The sequence below is a fragment of the Mustela lutreola genome, chromosome 8 (genome assembly GCF_030435805.1).
Source record: "Mustela lutreola isolate mMusLut2 chromosome 8, mMusLut2.pri, whole genome shotgun sequence".
Classification (NCBI taxonomy): domain Eukaryota; kingdom Metazoa; phylum Chordata; class Mammalia; order Carnivora; family Mustelidae; genus Mustela; species Mustela lutreola.
Window position 1 is genome coordinate 14,104,002 of NC_081297.1, and position 18,238 is coordinate 14,122,239.

Sequence of the window (18,238 nt, forward strand, 5' to 3'; positions counted from 1 at the left end):
GCCTAGGTAGCTCAGTCAGTTAAGTGTCTGACTCTTGAGTTCAGCTCAGGTCATGATCACAAAATCCTAGGACGGGGCTCTGTCCTCAGTAGGAAATCTGCTTGAGATTCTCTCTCTCCCTCTCCCTCTACCCAACGCCCCACCCCACATGTGCACCTCTTTCTTTTGCTCTCTGTCTCTAAAATAAATACATAAATCTTTTTAAAAAATTATTCCACGTGATTATAATGTGAAACCAAATTATTTATTTTGAATCCCACAACATAAAATAATATCTTACTATTTCTGAGGGTCCTAACTTGCCAAATGAATGAATGCATGAATGAAAGTGGTTTTGATGATATAAATAAACATAGATTTATTATCTAATAATAATCAAGAATGTACTGTAAAACCCAACTCATTGTTTGGGTTTTAAACAGGACTGAACATGTACTAATTGTGTTGCTAAGCTATGTATATTGAATATATTCATAAGGGTAAATGACTTGTGAAATCAAATAAATTCCAAGTGGTTATTCCTTAATTTGATATTTTGTTGTGCAAACTATCAAAGTATTAGAAAATATAATAACAGTAGGAACAGCTATTATAATATGCCAAGCACCTTGTTATATGTTTTATATGTATCCTTTTAACAACCCTCAAGAGAGAAATGATATTAGCTCCATTTCAGAGATGAAGAAAGAGAAGCTTAGCAAAGTTACATAGCTTGCTCAAAGTCTTATAGCTAATAATGATGAAACTAGAATGTGCCCCCAGGTATTCTCACCATATGACTTAAACTTTTAAACCAGTGGTTCTCAAACTTTGGTGTATATTGGGGCCACCTAGAGCTATGTATGGATGCTGGATCCCCACCACGATAATTCTGATTTAATTGGTATGAGGTCCAACCTGAGCTTAGAGAAAGTTAAAAATTTCCTTTGGAATCCTAATGTACAACACAGTGTGAGAACTACTGCCTCAAAAACTATATTTTATATCTCCCTAAGGAATTTTTTTAAATGTAAGAATGCTTAACTAGTAGATAAACTAGTTACCTCAAAATAGCCAGGTGGCTTGCTTAGTTTCTCTAAGTTTTACATAGAAATTTTCTTTTACAAAGTGAAATTTACATCTAAAATCTTATCTATTTTATGTAAAAATTGTTCAATCCAATTTATGCAATAAAAGGAAGCTGGAAATCCCATAAATGCAGGATGTGGGAGTACTGGCTGCATAATAATTCACTTAGAAAAGATATAGGTATTTGGACTGACTTCAAAGCTTAATGTGAACAAATAGGGTAATGTAATTCCTGCAATAGTGCATGTGGTTGGCCACACTAGCAGAAGTAATGTGTCTACTTCATGAAAGATAAGAATTCCAATGTGCTCTGCTCTAGTCAGACCACATCTGGAATTGTGTTAAACTCTGGGTGTGTTTTAAGAGAAACTTTGATAACAGAGAAGGGAGACCTAAGAAAATCATTTTACGTGAAAATTGGTTAAAAATACACATCACAGAAGATGAGAGAGACAAGATATCTGGCTTCAAATATTAGAACATGCATGACAATGAGGATTGGTTATAGTTAGTATGTTATATTTTAGGTTCATTATGAGTTAAATGGATTCTTATTTGTCAAACTGAGATATTAACCACATATTTATAGAAAAGTGTGATATAATAGACCCAACAAGTAAACTTTTAGAAAACAGGCTCTCCATAAATGGAAGACTATTGGGTCTTTTAGAGTATAGTATTTCATATAGTTAGACTTTTTTTTCTGTCAAGATTATGGTCTCAAGTGTTGTTCTTAGGCTGGTCAACACAACTTGCTCTTTGGAGGCATCTGACTGGATCTTGACCTGAAACTGCTTAACTCATTTTAATTTGTGTGTTATTGAGTACAAGTGGGAAAAAGTTCCCAATATATTTAATATTAAAAAATTAAGTAGGGGGAGGAGCAAGATGGCAGAGGAGTAGGAGACCTAAATTTTGTCTAGTCCCAGGAATTTAGCTAGAGTTATCAAACCATTCTGGACACCTACAAACTCAACAGGAGATCAAAGAAAAGAAGAGCAGCAATTCTATGAACAGAAAAGCAACCACTTTCTGGAACATAGGACATGTGGAGAAGTGAATCAGGGGTGACATTTGGGAAGACAGACCATGGTGCGGGGGAGCCTCTGTCAGCAAGCTACCAGCAAGTGACAGAACAGCGGAGCACAAAATTGGAACTTGTAGAAGTCTGCTTCATGGATGGATGTCGCTCTAGTGGCCAAGTGGGAGAATGAGAACTGCAAAACTTCAGCACTATGGGAATACAGCACATAAAATTCTTGATGTTTCCCCCATGGTTCTTTAGTCTTTCAAAGTTAATTCTTTTAATTTTTAATTTTTTAATTAATTTAATTAATTTTTAATTTTTCTAATTTTTTCTTGAAATTTTCTTTCCTATTTTAGCCAACATCTTATAAATTCCTTTCCTAAAATCTTTTTTAGTTTTCATTTTTACAGTCATATTCTATCCCTTCATTGTATTTAACCTTATATATATAGATATATAGATAGATCGATATAGATATACACACACACACATATCTATCTTTCTTTCTTTCTTTCTCTCAAAATTTTGGGATACAGTTTCTTCTAACAGACCAAAATATCCTAAATCTAGTGTATGGCTTTTTTCTAGACTCCTGCCAGATCACATTCTCCCTTTCTTTTTTCTTTCTTTATTTTATCAACCAATTTACCAATTCCTTCTTTAAAATATTTTTAAATTTTCATCATTATGGTCATATTCCATCCCTTTGTCATATTTACCCTTATTTTTGTATATTTATATAAGTTTTTCTTTCAGTTTTTGGGAGGCAGTTTTTTCTAAAAGACCAAAATACACCCAAACTCTAGTGTGTGGCTCTGTTCTCTTCGCCATCCTGATCATCTTTCTTTCTTTCTTTTTTTTCCTTTCTCCCACAACGACCCTCCCCAGTTTCAGGTCTCTTCTGATTTGTGTAGTGTATATTTTTCTGGGGTCATTGTTACCCTTTTAGCATTTTGTTCTCTCATTCTTCTATTCTTTTCTGGACAAAATAACAAAATGGAGAAACCCACCTTAAAAAAAAGAACAAGAGGCAGTACTGACTGCCAGGGAACTAATTAATATGGATATTAATAAAATGTCAGAACTAGAGTTCAGAATGATGATTATAAAGATACTGCTGGGTGTGAGGGAAAAAGCAAGGAAGATACTAAAGAATCCCTTTCTGGAGTAATAAAAGAACTAAAATACAACCAAGTCAAAATGAAAAAAGCTATTAATGAGGTGCAATAAAAAATGGAGGCTCTGACTGTTAGGATAAATGAGACAGATACAGAAGACCAAATGATGGAGAATAAAGAAGTTAAGAAAAAGAGAAATAAACAACTACTAGATTATGAGGGGGAGAATTCGAGACAAGTGACACCATAAGACAAAATAGTATTAGAATAATTGGGATCCCAGAAGAAAAAGAAAGGGGTGGCAGAAGGTATATTGAAGCAAATTATACCAGAAAACTTCCCTAATTTGGGGAAGGAAACAGGCATAAAAATCCAGGAGGCACAGAGAATCCCCCTCAATATCAATAAAAATAGGTCAATACCCCAACATCTAATAGTAAAACTTACAAATCTCAGAGACAAGGATAAAATCCTGAAAGCAGCTTGAGACAAAAGATCTGTAACCCAAAACAGTAGAAACATTAGACTGGCAGCAGACCTCCACAGAGACCTGGCAGGCCAGAAAGAACTGGCATGATATATTCAGAGCACTACACAAGAAAAATATGGAGCCAAGAATACTATATCCAGCTAGGCTGCCATGAAAAATAGAAGGAGAGATTAAAACAAAACAAAACAAAACAAAACAAAACTTCCAGGAAAACAAAAACTAAAAGAACTTGCAAACACCAAACCAGCCCCACAAGAAATATTGAAAGGGGTCCTCTAAGCAAAGAGAGAACCTAAAAGTAACACAGACTGGAAAGGAAGAGAGACAAGATACAGTAACAGTCACCTTATATAGGCAATACAGTGGCACTAAATTCATATCTTTCAAAAGTTACTCTGAGTGTAAATGAGCAAAATTCCAATCAAAAGACACACGGTATCAGAATGGTTGAAAAAACAAGACCCACCAAAATGCTGTCTACAAGAAACTCATTTTAGACCCAAAGACACCTCCAGATTTAGAGTAAGGGGGTGGAAAACAATTTACCATGCTAATGGACATCAAAGGAAAGCTGGGGTGGCAATCCCTATATCAGACAAATTAGCTTTTAAGCCAAAGACTATAATAAGAGATGTGGAAGGACACTATATCACACTCTACAAGAAGATCTAACAATTGTAAATATCTATGCCCCTAACATGGGAGCAGCCAACTATATAAACCAATTAATAACAAAATCAAAGAAACACATCAACAATAAACATTAATAGTAGGGGACTTTAACAAACACTTTACTGAAATGGACAGATCATTTAAGCAAAAGGAAATAAAGGCTTTAAATGACACACTGGACCAGATGAACTTCACAGATATATTCAGAACATTCCATCCCAAAGCAACAGAATACACATTCTTCTCTAGTGCACATGGAACATTCACCAGAACAAATCACATCCTGGGTCACAAATCATATCTCAACTGGCACCAAAAGATTGGGATCATCCCCTGCATGTTTTCAGACCACAATACCTTGAAACTAGAACTCAGTCACAAGAGGAAAATTAGAACTAAAATACATGGAGTTTAAAAAGCATCCTACTCAAGAATGAGTAGGTCAACCAGGAAATTAAAGAATTTTTAAAAATCATGGAAACATATGAAAATGAAAATACAATTGTTCAAAATCTTTGGGATGCAGCAAAGGTAGTCCTGAGAGAAAGTATATAGCAATACAAGACTTTCTCAAGAAACAAGAGAGATCTCAAGTATACAACCTAACCCTACACCCACAGGAGCTGGAAAAAGGACAGCAAAGAAAGCCTAAACCCAGCAGAAGAAGAGTAATAATAAAGATCAGAGCAGAAACCAATGAAATAGAAACCAAAAGAACAGTAGAACAGATCAAAGACACCAGGAGCTTCTTCTTTGAAATACTTAATAAAATTGATAAAGTCCTGGCCAGAGTTATCAAAAAGAAAAGAGAAAGGACCCAAATTAATAAAATCATGAATGAAAGAGGAGAGATCACAACCAATACCAAAGAAATACAAACAATTATAAGAACATATTATGAGCATCTATACACCAGCAAATTTGACAATCTGGAAGAAATGGATACATTCCCAGAGATATATAAATTACCAAAACTGAACCAGGAAGAAATAGAAAACCTGAACAGACCCATAACTAGTAAGGAGATCGAAGCAGTCATCAAGAAATCTCCCAACAAACAAGAACCCAGAGCTAGATGGCTTCCCAGGGGAATCCTACCAAACATTTAAAGAAGAATTAATATCTATTCTTGTGAAACTGTTTCAACAAATAGAAATGCAAAACTTCCAAATTCATTTTATGAGGCCAGCATTACCTGGATCCCAAAACCAGACAAAGATGCCATCAAAAAGAATTATATACCAATATCCCTGATGAACATGGATGCAAAAATTTTCACCAAAATACTAGCCAATAGGATCCAACAGTATATTAAAAGAATTATTCACCATGACCAAGTGGGATTCTTTACTGGTTCAACATCCACAAATCAGTCAATATGATACAATATATTAATAAAAGAAAGAACAAGAACCATATGATACTCTGAATAGATGCAGAAAAACCATCTGACAAAGTACAGCATCCTTTCTTGATCAAAACTCTTCAGAGTGTAGGGATAGAGCATACATACCTCAATATCATAAAAGTCATCTATGAAAAACTCACAGCAAATATCATTCTCACTGCAGAAAAACTGATAGCTTTTCCCTTAAGGCAGGGATGGCCACTCTCACCACTGTTATTCAACACAGTACTAGAAGTCCTAGCCTCAGCAATCAGACAACAAAAAGAAATAAAAGGCATATGAATCAGCAAAGAAGACAAACTCTCACTCTTTGCAGATGATATGATTCTTTATGTGGAAAACCCAAAAGACTCCACTCCAAAACTGCTAGAACTCATACCGGAATTCATTAAAATGTCAGGATATAAAATCAATGCACAGAAAGCAGTTGCATTTCTATACACCAACAGCAAGAGAGAAGAGAAATTAAGGAGTTGATCCCATTTAAATCGCACCCCAAATGATAAGATACCTAGCAATAAGCCTAACCAAAGAGGCAAAGAATCTGTACTCAGAAAACTGTAGAATACTCATGAAGGAAATTGAGGAAGATATGAAGAAATGGAAAAACATTCCATTGGAAGAACCAATATTGTAAAAATGTTTATGCTACATAGAGCAATCTATATAGTTAATGCAATCTCTATCAAAACACCATCAACTTTTTTCATAGGAATGGGACACATAATCCTAAAATTTGTTTGGAACCAGAAAAGACCCCAAATGGCTAGAAGAATGTTGAAAAAGAAAACCAAAGCTTGTGGCATCACTGTTCCGGACTCCAAGCTCTACTACAAAGCTGTAATCCTCAAGACAGTATGGTACTGGCACAAAAACAGATATGCAGATCAATGGAACAGAATAGAGAGCCCAGAAATGGACCCTCAACTCTGCGGTCAACTAATCTTCAACAAAGCAGGGAAGAATATGCAATAGAAAAAAAGTCTCTTCAACAAATGGTGTTGGAAAAATTGGACAGCCTCATGCAGAAGAATGAAACTGGATCATTTCCTTACACCACATACAAAAAATTGACTCAAAATGGATGAAAGACCTCAATGTGAGATAGGAATTTGTCAGAATCCTTGAGGACAACATAGGCAGCAAACTCTTCAACCTCAGCAACTTCTTCCTAGAAATATCGCCAAAGGCAAGGGGAGTAAGGGCAAAAATGAACTATCAGGACTTCATCAAGATTAAAAGCTTTTGCTCTGCAAAGGAAACAGTCAACAAAACCAAAAGACAATTGACAGAATGGGAGAAGATATTTGCAAATGACATATCAGATAAAGGGCTAATATCCAAAATCTATAAAGAACATATCAATCTCAACACTCAAAGAACAAATAATCCAATCAGGAAATGGGCAGAAGACATGAACAGACATTTCTGCAAAGAAGTCATCCAAATGGCAAACAGGTGACAAAGTGCTCAACATCACTCGGCATCAGGGAAATACAAATCAAAACCACAGTGAGATACCAACTCACACCAGTCAGAAGATCTAAAATTAACAATTGTGGAAATGACAGCTGTTTTCCAGGATGTGTTGTTGGGAATGCAAGGTGGTGCAGACACTCTGGAAAACAGTATGGAAATTCCTCAAAAAGTCGAAAATATTACTACCTATGACCCAGCAATTGCTGGGTATTCACCCCAAAGATACAAATGTAGTGAACCAAAGGGCTTTATGCATCCAATGTTTATAAAGGCAATGTCCACAATAGCCAATCAGTATTATGCCGTCATCAAAAAATGAAATGTTGTCATTTGCAATGATGTGTATGGAACTAGAGGGTATTACACTGAATGAAATAAGTCAATCAGAAAAAGACAACTATAGTATGACCTCACTGTATGAGGAATTGGAGAGACAAGACAGAGGATCATAGGGGAAGGGAAGGAAAAATGAAATAAGACAAAACCAGAGATTGAGACAAATCATAGGAGACTTTTAATGTCAGGAAACAAAATGAGGGTTGCTGGAGTGGAGGTGGGCAAGAAGGATAGGGTGGCTGGATCATGGACATTGATTGGGAAGGTATGTGCTGTAGTGAGCGCTGTGAATTGTGTAAGGCTGATGAATCACAGACCTGTACCCATGTAATGAAAAGAGTAGACCAGCAATTCAAAAAAAAATTCAATATATATACATATAAGCATAGATATAGGCACACGCAGATCTATGTAATAGCTATTTCATAATAAAATGACTTACATTTGTTCAGCTCCTTGTACTATTTATACGCTTTTTTCAAAGACAGCATTGGTGGGGCAACTGGGTGGCTCTGTCATTAAGCATCTGCCTTCTTCCTCAGGTCATGATCCCAGGGTCCTGGGATAGAGTCCCACATCGGGCTCCCTGCTCGGTGGGCAGCATTCTTCTCCCTCTTCCACTCACCCTGCTTGTACTCCTTCTCTCGCTGTTCTCTCTGTCAAATAAATCAATAAAATCTTTTAAAAAAAAAAAAAAGACATCATTGGTTAAGAATGTCTTTTAATTAACTCTAAACCTCTGGGTACACAATAGTTTCTCACTATGTAGACCTCCTCATTAACAGAATATTGTATCTAAAACGGTATCAACACAGGACATAGGAAAATGGAAAAAATCACAGTTCTCTATGATGCCTAAGAAAATTATCTTTTTTTAAAAAATTTTTTTAAAAGATTTTATTTATTTATTTTACAGACAGGGATCACAGTACGCAGAGAGGCAGGCAGAGAGAGAGAGAGAGGAGGAAGCAGGCTCCCTGCTAAGCAGATAGCCCGATGTGGGGCTCGATCCCAGGACCATGGGATCATGACCTGAGCTGAAGGCAGAGGCTTTAACCCACTGAGCCACCCAGGCGCCCCCTAAGAAAATTATCTTAAATTAGGCTAGAGAAGTAAAGAAAATCAGAACCATTACATTTATTCTCTTTATTTTTTTTGCGATTTGATAAAGCCACCTTCAAAGTACAATGCATTTTCACCTATGTAAGTCTACACTATGAGTATTGATTCATTTATTTTACCTGAAATTAATTTACTTTTCCTTCAGTTCAGAATGAAAAAGGTAATAAATGATATCCTAACTCTGATTTTTGAAGAACTACATTTGAAAATGTAAGATAGTTCTAAATGAGTAATTTGTTTTAAGCTGTGGGATTTGTTTAACTCCTAGAAACAGAACAAGGATCTTACTGTAATAGAGCTAGACAAACGGTCTATTCTTCTGTATATATGTTGTATTTAGAATTTTAAAAGTATTTGATAGAACGAATATACTTTTAGGACAAGATTTGCCAGTTCAGTTTTGGTTTCTCTGACATGCTGTTCCAATGTGAATGTAGCATTTTTGGAATTTTTTATATGCAATGTGCTAAATTTAAATCTTTTTCAAATACTGTATTATGCATTGTATGGTTTCTGTATGGCATAAAACAGTGTTTTTATAGCCCTTCTGGTTAAAAATTTTTGTTCTTAAGTCATGTTACGCTTGCCTTGTATGTGCTTTAAAGTTGCATTATGTATATCTCACCTCATCAGAAAACTGCCAGTTCTTTTCGCTGGAGGCAAAAGAAGGAATTTCATACCCACTAGTTTAATTGCTCTATGCCAAAACATCCAATTTTCTGTTTTATTCATCAACCTGTAAATAAGGACTTAATATTTTCCTATTAGTTGAATTTTAACCAAAAGTATTTTGTTACTTTACATTTTTGGTCCTATTTTGTGTATTTGACTTGATTTTGGTTAATTTGAATGTGACACATTTTCCTACTTACTCACCCATTCCAGCTTTACTTGAATAACAGTATAAAGGTGCTTCATATTCTCTCTTTCAGTTACTGTTTTTGTTTGTCTCATGAACTGTCATTGGCAAAATAGCTTCATCTCTTTGGTACTATTAGCCCTCTAAATTGTGAAGAGTCTTCTGTTTATAAACTAGGTCTAATCTGGTAAATCGAATTGTTGGCACTTCCAAGTCTAAGCACACAGTATAGAGCGAAAATGAGAAATCAGGCAACATAAGGTTAATTTTTAGTTTTGTTACTAATTATCATAAACCTTGACCCTTCCCATCTGTAAAATGGGGATTTCATGCCTCCCGAAGGCAGAGGTGTGAGGATCTGAAGAGATACCTATGTGGAAGGCCTTTGTAAACTGCAAAACGCTGGACTGTTATCATTATTATTACTATTATTATTCTATCTGGGGGGTTTTGCATTAAAGATGAAAATTTGAATTGTGCACAACCAGTATCGCACCAGTGGCAAATTGGCAAAGACTAGTTTTTAAGATATGTGAGAAGGTGGAAAATGTGTTGAATATGCCCAGTCGTTTAGCATTAGTGAAAGACAGTTTTGGCAGAATAATTACTTTTTCCATCCTCAAATATACTGTCTCCCTTTCCATAGAAATTATGTGAGGCAAGATGTCATGTGTTTAGAATCTTTAAATCTAAAAAGTTAAAAGAGAGAGAGAGAGAAAGAAATGTCTCACCTTCCAAACAAATAAACAAACTTTGGCAGGACCCGTGGGCTTGAGTCTAACATTTCACTGTCCCAGATTGTAAACATTACAAGACCTCGGTGAGCCGTGCCCATGATCTCATTGTGACTTTGGCTTCCTCTATCTCATACCATGCACCTTAGGAAGTTCTTGGAGCAGAAGCAGATGTGATCACTTTTGTTACTTCTCCCAGTACGTCCTCAGTGCTGTGACTCACTGTCTCTACTGATAAAACAGTGAGACAACCAGGAAGTCACTGGACTATGGGGTTGAATTGGCCTTACCATTTATATTTCTTTTACATAGTTACATTATTAATACATAATTAATGCTTTTTTTTTTTTTTTTTTTTTTTAGCACTTGGGACTGTGGCCAAGGATCTTAAAGTCATAGTCCCTCATTACTTTTACTTTTTCACAATTCACCAAACATTTATTGGAGTCTACTGTGTAACAGACACCAGACCATATTCCAAATGAGAGTCAAAGAACAAGACCAAGCGGCTCTGTTCTTGAAGAGCTTACAAATTCATAGGGAAAGGACCCAGTAGAAAACAATTACAATACAATGAAAAATGTGGCTACAGGTTGCCTTTGGTTTTAAATGGACAAAGCAGATTTTGGGCCTGGTTGATTCAACAGCTCAACAATGTCATCAAAGACCCAGGCTGTTTTCTTTTTTCTGCTCTGCCATTATCAGTGTGTCCTGTGATTAGTCCTTAAACTTCTAGAAAATTCCTAGGAGACATCATCTCAGAACTCTCTGGCCATCATTGGGCCATATCTAGTCCACCACTAAACAAACAATGGTAGAGGGAATGAGACTTCTGAGATAGGCTTAAGCCAGTCGAGTTTTACCTATGGGGTATAGAAGCACTTTTTGCAGGTGCTTCTGTGTGAGAGTTAGACACCCAAACAAAATCAAGCCTTGGCAAATGTGAGAGAATGAAGGAATGAATTTTAGAGAAAAACCTCTATAGGAATGTGCAGGGGAGGGAGTGAACCATACTGAGAAGGGGAGGGGTGTGGATTTTATGGAGGAAATGTTATTTAAGCTACTATTAAAAGGAGTCAGTTCAGGACTGAGTAGGAATTTCTAGGAGTTTAGAAGGGCACCCAGGTAAAGAAAATGATGTAGTCAAAGATGTACAAAAACATGGCACTTTAGGGAACACCAGTAATCCTAGGGACTGCAATATAGTTTATATAAAAACGTACAATGGGGGTGTCTGGGTGGCTCAGTTGGTTAAGCCACTGCCTTCAGCTTAGCTCATGATCCTGGAGTCCCAGGATCCAGTCCCACATCAGGCTCCCTGCTTGGCAGGGAGCCTGCTTCTCCCTCTGACCCTCCCTCTTTTCATGCTCTCCCTCTCTCTCTCTCTCTCTCTCATTCTCTCTCTTTCAAATAAATAAATAAAATCTTTTTAAAAGGGTGGGGGAGGAGGGTACAATGTGAAACATGATCAGAGGGTGAGGTTGAGCCAAACTGGGAAAATACTTCAATCATGCTAATGATTTAAACCTCATCCAGAAGGAAATGAAGCCAGAAGGGCATTTTAGGAAAACTGCCATCCTTCTGTTGATGTCTTTCTAGTCTCTTTGGAGAGCTGATAGTCAATTTTGAGTTGATTTCTCAGAAGGGCCTGTGTTAACACATCCCCTGAAGTCTTCCATGTTTATAACAGTTTAATAGTTGAAGGTCATTTGGGCTGGATACTAGAACATTGATTCACATTTTCTCTTGAGGTTGCTTACATACATTACTCCCTTTCCCTCTGCATAAAAACACTGCTGCTGAAAAGGCTTAAGATAATATCTTATCCTTTCCCTGACAAGTAACTTGGTCTTTTTGCCTAGATGAGCAAATAATTTTTTTCTTTTTTATTAATGTCCAGCAGTTGTACTAGAATATTTCTCTATGTTAGCACATTCTTAGCACCCCAGGTATATAGGGTGACTTTTAAATATACTCTCAGGTTTTATTTATTTCAGGAGAGAGTTTTGAATCATAGCTTTAAAATTTTGCTCTATTTTATTGCTCTGTTTCCTTCTTAAGAACTCACTATATGCATGCTATTTTCTCTGCCTAGTCTTTGAATTTTTTGTTAGCTTTCTCCCCATCATTTCAGATTCTTCACATATCCTATTTATTTAAAGATATTACCCATTATGTATGCTCATTTTTGTACTTCTTCTAATTTGCTTTTCATTTTCAAAATGAATTTTCTTCCATTGCTAACTCTTTGTAGATGGGTTTCACCTGCCTTTAAAAACTGTTTTTTTTTTCTTGATTAATCACTTAACTTATGAGCTTTGATAATTCTAATTGATATTTTCTTTCCATTGCTTCTGTGATCTTCTTTCAGCTAATACTTTTTCGTATAACAATTCTATATGGAAATTGACCATGGTCTTTTTGTTTTGCTCATTTTTAAGTGAAATAAGTTCACATGTTGTTTTAGGAGGGAGATGTGGGCCAGAGTTTCATTTCTAATTTCATGCTTCTCAAGATCCCACTTCTGTTATTTTCCCAAGGATGGAGAGTAGACTCAGACTCGTTTGCTCCTCTCCTTTCTTTTTACCTGAACTCTATCATTCCTTCATCCCACTGTCCTAGCCTTGTTCTGTTTGGATGCAACTCCCAGGAGTTCCTCTCTGGTATGGGGCTTCAACCCAGAAGGAGCCTTCAGTTGGTAGTACTGCGAATGCAGAGAACTCAGACCATAGAATGCTCCAGCACTGTCAAACCTGAGGGCATTTTGGTCTTATCCATTAATCAGAGCCTGGTAAGTCCACTGTGCTATTCCTGAGCTTTCCAGGGAAACCTAATGGCAGACTGAGCTCCCTGGTTCTACAGCCTTCACAAGTCATTTTGCCTTCTCTCTGCAGTCTTCTGATTTCTTAGACCATGTAGCTTTGGTGGTTTGTCCCAATCTGTTTGTGCTTGAGGGTCCATAAAGATAACTTGTCCCCTAGCATTTCTGTGTTTTTATTTTACTGCCACTAATTCCTCTGTTTTCTTAGGGAGATTCAAAGAATATGCCACCATCATCTTCCTGCAATTTCTCCAGTCTTTCTTGAGAAAAAGAATTTGTTTTGTAATTCCTTAACTGACAGCTTACTGACACAAATAACATCATCTGAAAAGTGGAATTCAGGGGCTACATTTTGAAGTTCCCTGAAATTCTAAAAGCCATTTTTTTCCCTTTGAGTATCCATGTGCATCTGGACCAAGAATATGGTTAGAATTATGATTTTTATTTCACCTGGGCCGAGTGTGTGGTCGGGATTCACATAACTGCAGTATTGTGGAGTGGCTTTGGGGTCAGACAGACATGGATTCAGATTCTTCTCTGCCATTTTTCATTTCACTTGTCACATATTAATTTATTTCTCTAAGATTTTCCTTACCTACAACATGGAAAGAGTACTACAACAACTACCGCTAAGCAGCTAAGCACTAAGTGCTTCAAAAGGGCCGTTTGGACTAAATTATTTGGGCTATTTGACTGAAGGTTAATAGATTAACTCTTTCAATCTTTTGATTTGGTTGTATCCTAGTGTACAGAAATGTAGTAAGGTGGCAGTGTAGAATACAATTGAAAGTATCATTCCTTTTGTTTTATATAAAAAGCTTTATTGTAGAATTTTAGGGGAAAATGGCAAATATTTTCAAAATAGTTTTATTAATACATCAGAATATAAAAGTTTGTCTTAGCAGAGATTGTATTTAAATGTGATACTGAGATCAAGGACCAGTAATATTGCTCACACACTTCCCATAGCAATCAGGAGAGGAAGCGTGTTGTGGAGAAGATGCTTTCTACTTATATTTGGGATGAGCCTGCCTGGGGTCTATCATTCACCATACACCAGAACTTTGGTTTGGTTTGGCTTGTTAGGTCCTTGGCAAAAGCTTCCTTTTGTAGCTGTGAGTTTACAAATTAAGTCAGTGTCGTTTCTAGAAACTGGCATAGAAACTTTCAAAGAAACTGGGCATACAACAATAAACAAGACAGAAAAGTGTCCCTGCCCTCCTGGAATGTATGTTCTAGGTCAAAGGCAAATAAATAAGCCACTATGGCAGACAGTAGGATGTACTATAATATAGAACAGCTCAACCCACTCTCGAAGTTCAAGGAAGCTCCTTAAAGGGAATCGTACCCTAGTCAGTAGCTGAGACCACATGGAAAGTCCCAAATTAGTGGGAGAATAGACCAAAAAGCCATATGCAAAGACATGGAGATCTGCAAGTGGCATGTTTGAGGACATGAACTTGAAGGACTGATGCTTAAGCAATGTTCCCAATACCAGCTGAAATTTAGAATCACAGGAGAGATTTTTTAAATTTAAAAAAAAAAAAAAATTACAGGCCCTACCCCAGACTTAATGGACCATATTCTCAGAAAATGAGTGTTGGAATTCTGATTATTAACTCCAGGGTTGGGGGTGGGGAGACCCTGTCTTAGGGCTTGTGTGTGTGGCTAGAGAAGGGGGATCAAGGCATAGAAGGTGAGACAAGGAAGCCAGAGGCACAAACATCATGTGGAGTTTGGATTTTATCCTAAGGGCAGGGGAGAGCAGTGGAAGAATTTGGAGGTTATGGGGATGAGATGTTCAGATTTATGATTACAAAGTTCACTAAGTTTACTATAACATGGCCCCTTGAGGGATACAGTCTATGTGGTTCAACATCTTTGATACCTCAGTTTTTTTAATATAAAATGGAAATAATATCTAACAATTTATGCGAAGTACCCAAGATATAATTAGCATTCAAAAGATATTAAATTTTGTTACTTGAGAAAGCTATGGAGCCAAATAATTGGACATCACCAGCCACCATCATACATTAGGGGAGGTGAGCATTTCCGAGCAACAATCTGTGTTCAGGTTCCTCTGACAAGTTCCTTTCCTGCCCACACTTGCAGCCCTGGCACAGAGAGCCCGCTTTTCCCTCACTCCCCACCTCTCACATGCATTACTTCACTTACAGTCTTTATGCTGACGACTTCCAAATCTATGACTCCATCCTGGTTTCCTTTCCTGAGCTCCAAACACATAGATCCAGCTGACTTCCTTCTGGCTGTCTCCGCATAAAGGTTTTGCAGGCACTTCATCCAATTTGGGCCCCTGATAATCAAGTACCATCCTTTCTCATCCCAAGAAAACAAAACAACACCCTCTCTTTCCAACATTAGCGCCATTAGGTCAAACCAGAAACAGGGGACTCATCATTGAGTCACTGGTCCTTATCTTCTCCAGTCAGAGCACACAAATCCACACCCTTTCCTGCAGGTCTAGACCGTAACCTCCTTCCAAACTTCTACCACCTCTTATCTGAACTTCATGAAATAGCCTCCGAGTTCCCAGCACCAGGCTTTGCCCCAAACTCAAATCCAATTCTGAGAGATCTATGGTGATACAAAATTGATAAAATCCCCTTCCCCCTCCCCCCCCCCACTACACATACACTTAAACCTTTTCAGTGGCTTTCTTGTGCCCTTAAAATGAACTCCATAGTTTCTACCAAGGCATGCAGCGAAGACCCATCAAGATCTCAGGAAGTCTCATTTTCTCCTTTTCTCCCTTTCTTATTTATGCTACTCTGCACTAAGAAAGAGAAAAAAAGTTCCCTCCTCTCATTCTCAGGTCTGTTTCATGATGATTTCTCCACCCTGAACCCCCTTCACACTGGTAACTCCTCACCTTTTAGACTTCATTTACAAACATCCTCTTGGGGAGCCGTCCTTGAATCTTTCCTCTTAGTGTGCTGTTCATTATACATATTTCTTTATTTTTAAAGACTTATTTATTTATTTCAGAGAGATAATGGGAGGAGGGGCAGAGGGAGAGAAATTCGAGAAGACTACCCGCTGAGTGTGGAGTACAATGCAGGGCTCTATCTCATGACCCTGAGATCATGACCCGAGCCAAAACTAAGTCTGTCACTTAACAGACTGCGCCACCCAGGTGTCCCCATTATACGTATTTCTTAATGCCCCCACTGCCCACTGGACTGCAAGCAACATAATTGCCCAAGAGTATACACAATCAATCCATATTCTTCATGTATTTGGTTTGGGAATTTTTGCCTACTTGCTAAAATCTTTGTCATCCCCAAATCAATATTCACAACACCTCTGTGGTCATTCTTGAACATGCACACAGAGATGAAAAATTTGAGTCATCCAAAATGCATGTTCTCAGCTGGGGCTGAAAAAGATGACACTCTATCGTTTTAGCTCTCATATTATTAATAAGCATCCACTCTGTAGTCTACTTAAAACCAATTTTTCATATCTTTGTGGGTTTTGTTGGTGATTTCACTATTTGACATGGAACACGCATGTAGTACCCAAGTGCTCTATAGTGTTCCTAAGTTCGGGTGTTAGATAAACCCCCTTTAGGCATGACTTATAGTATGGTGTCTATGAGTTCAATGTTAATGAATTAACATTATTTGAGACAAGACATCTTTAAGCAAAAACACACAAAATACAAGCTTATATATTGATCAGTTGACAAATTGTGACCAGAGGCTCACAGGAACCTAATGCTGCATTTCCCCTAGAAATAGTGGTTTAGTATTTACTATTTCAGTTTTTGTGATGACTTTATACAACAGAACTACAACAAATAATAAGACAACTGTATTTTACTAATTTCTATATCCCCAGCAGTTAGCATAGTAACTCTCACATAATAGTAGTTCAATAAATATCTGTTGAAGCTGAATTGTGCATGTATACATATACCTACATACATGCATAGAAATCACATATAATAAATAAACTGAATTTGTTTTTTATGCCAAGGGTATACCTCACAGCCTTATCATTACTTTTTGCTTAAAAAAAAAAACGCTGATCATAAAATTATTTTTGATGACATCTTTTGTTTTTAATTTTCTCTAGGATGCTGGAGAAATGGTTCGTTCCTTTGTTGGTGGTTTGGAACTTGTTGTCAATTTACTGAAATCAGATAATAAAGAAGTTTTGGCAAGTGTATGTGCTGCTATTACCAATATAGCAAAAGATCAAGAAAATTTAGCTGTAATTACAGATCACGGAGTTGTCCCTTTATTGTCCAAACTAGCAAATACAGTAAGTAACACACCCTTTCATTTTAAATGTGTTTTATCACAAGATATCATAAGATATCATGGTGTAGTGGTAAAAACAATAAGCTTAGAGTCCAGAGACCTGGATTCAAGCTTAATATCCATGACCTATGAGGTATGAGATTTTGGTCACCTCATTTAATTTCTTTGACACCAGTCAATGTGGAAGTGTATTCTAACGGTACAATTTAATATGCAAGATCCTTAGAAAACAGAGGCTGTTTCTTATTTGTTACTGGCAAGTCGTAAAGTGGTGGCAAATATAAATGTTACTATAGAAGTGTTAACTATCCTTTTCCATCACCACCTGTTCATATAGTTGGCACTGTTCATGCCAACTAGAGAAGTTAAAAACTCCTCCCCAGGCTTAGCAAGCTTGGACTGAAGGCATTCTTGGGCTGGGAGACTTTGGTAACCAATGTATTATTTATCCAAAGCTGTGCCAGATAGAATAAGCAGCCTTGAGAGATAATGACTTCACCATGACGAGAAGTATTTGAGCACAGCTTGGGCTACCTCTTGGCAGGAAAATCATAGAGCAGAAATTTAGTCACTGGAAGGATGCTTGGTTTAGAAGACTTTTTAGGGCCAGTCTGACACTGAGTTCCTAAGAATAACTGCCAGATTCAGTTAAGGACACCAAGTTGTTGCCTCAATCAAGAGAACAATACAATTAACAAATAGAAAACTGTATTGTATTTAGTTATATTCTACCCATAGAAGTTAATTACATCTAAAAAGAAAGGATATAGTCTGGACAAAGGCTACAGAAAGGGAAATGGGAGACTCAAGCATGT

General features: G+C 37.0%; 1 protein-coding gene across 2 annotated transcripts in view; it reads left to right on the top strand.

The window, feature by feature from the left end:
- Positions 1-18,238, top strand: part of ODAD2 (outer dynein arm docking complex subunit 2) — a 187,024-nt gene that overhangs the window by 117,373 nt on the left and 51,413 nt on the right. For both annotated transcript variants that reach the window (XM_059183830.1, XM_059183831.1), the window contains one exon: positions 17,236-17,424. In XM_059183830.1, the coding sequence (XP_059039813.1) occupies positions 17,236-17,424 (189 nt within the window). The remainder of the gene's footprint in view (positions 1-17,235; positions 17,425-18,238) is intronic.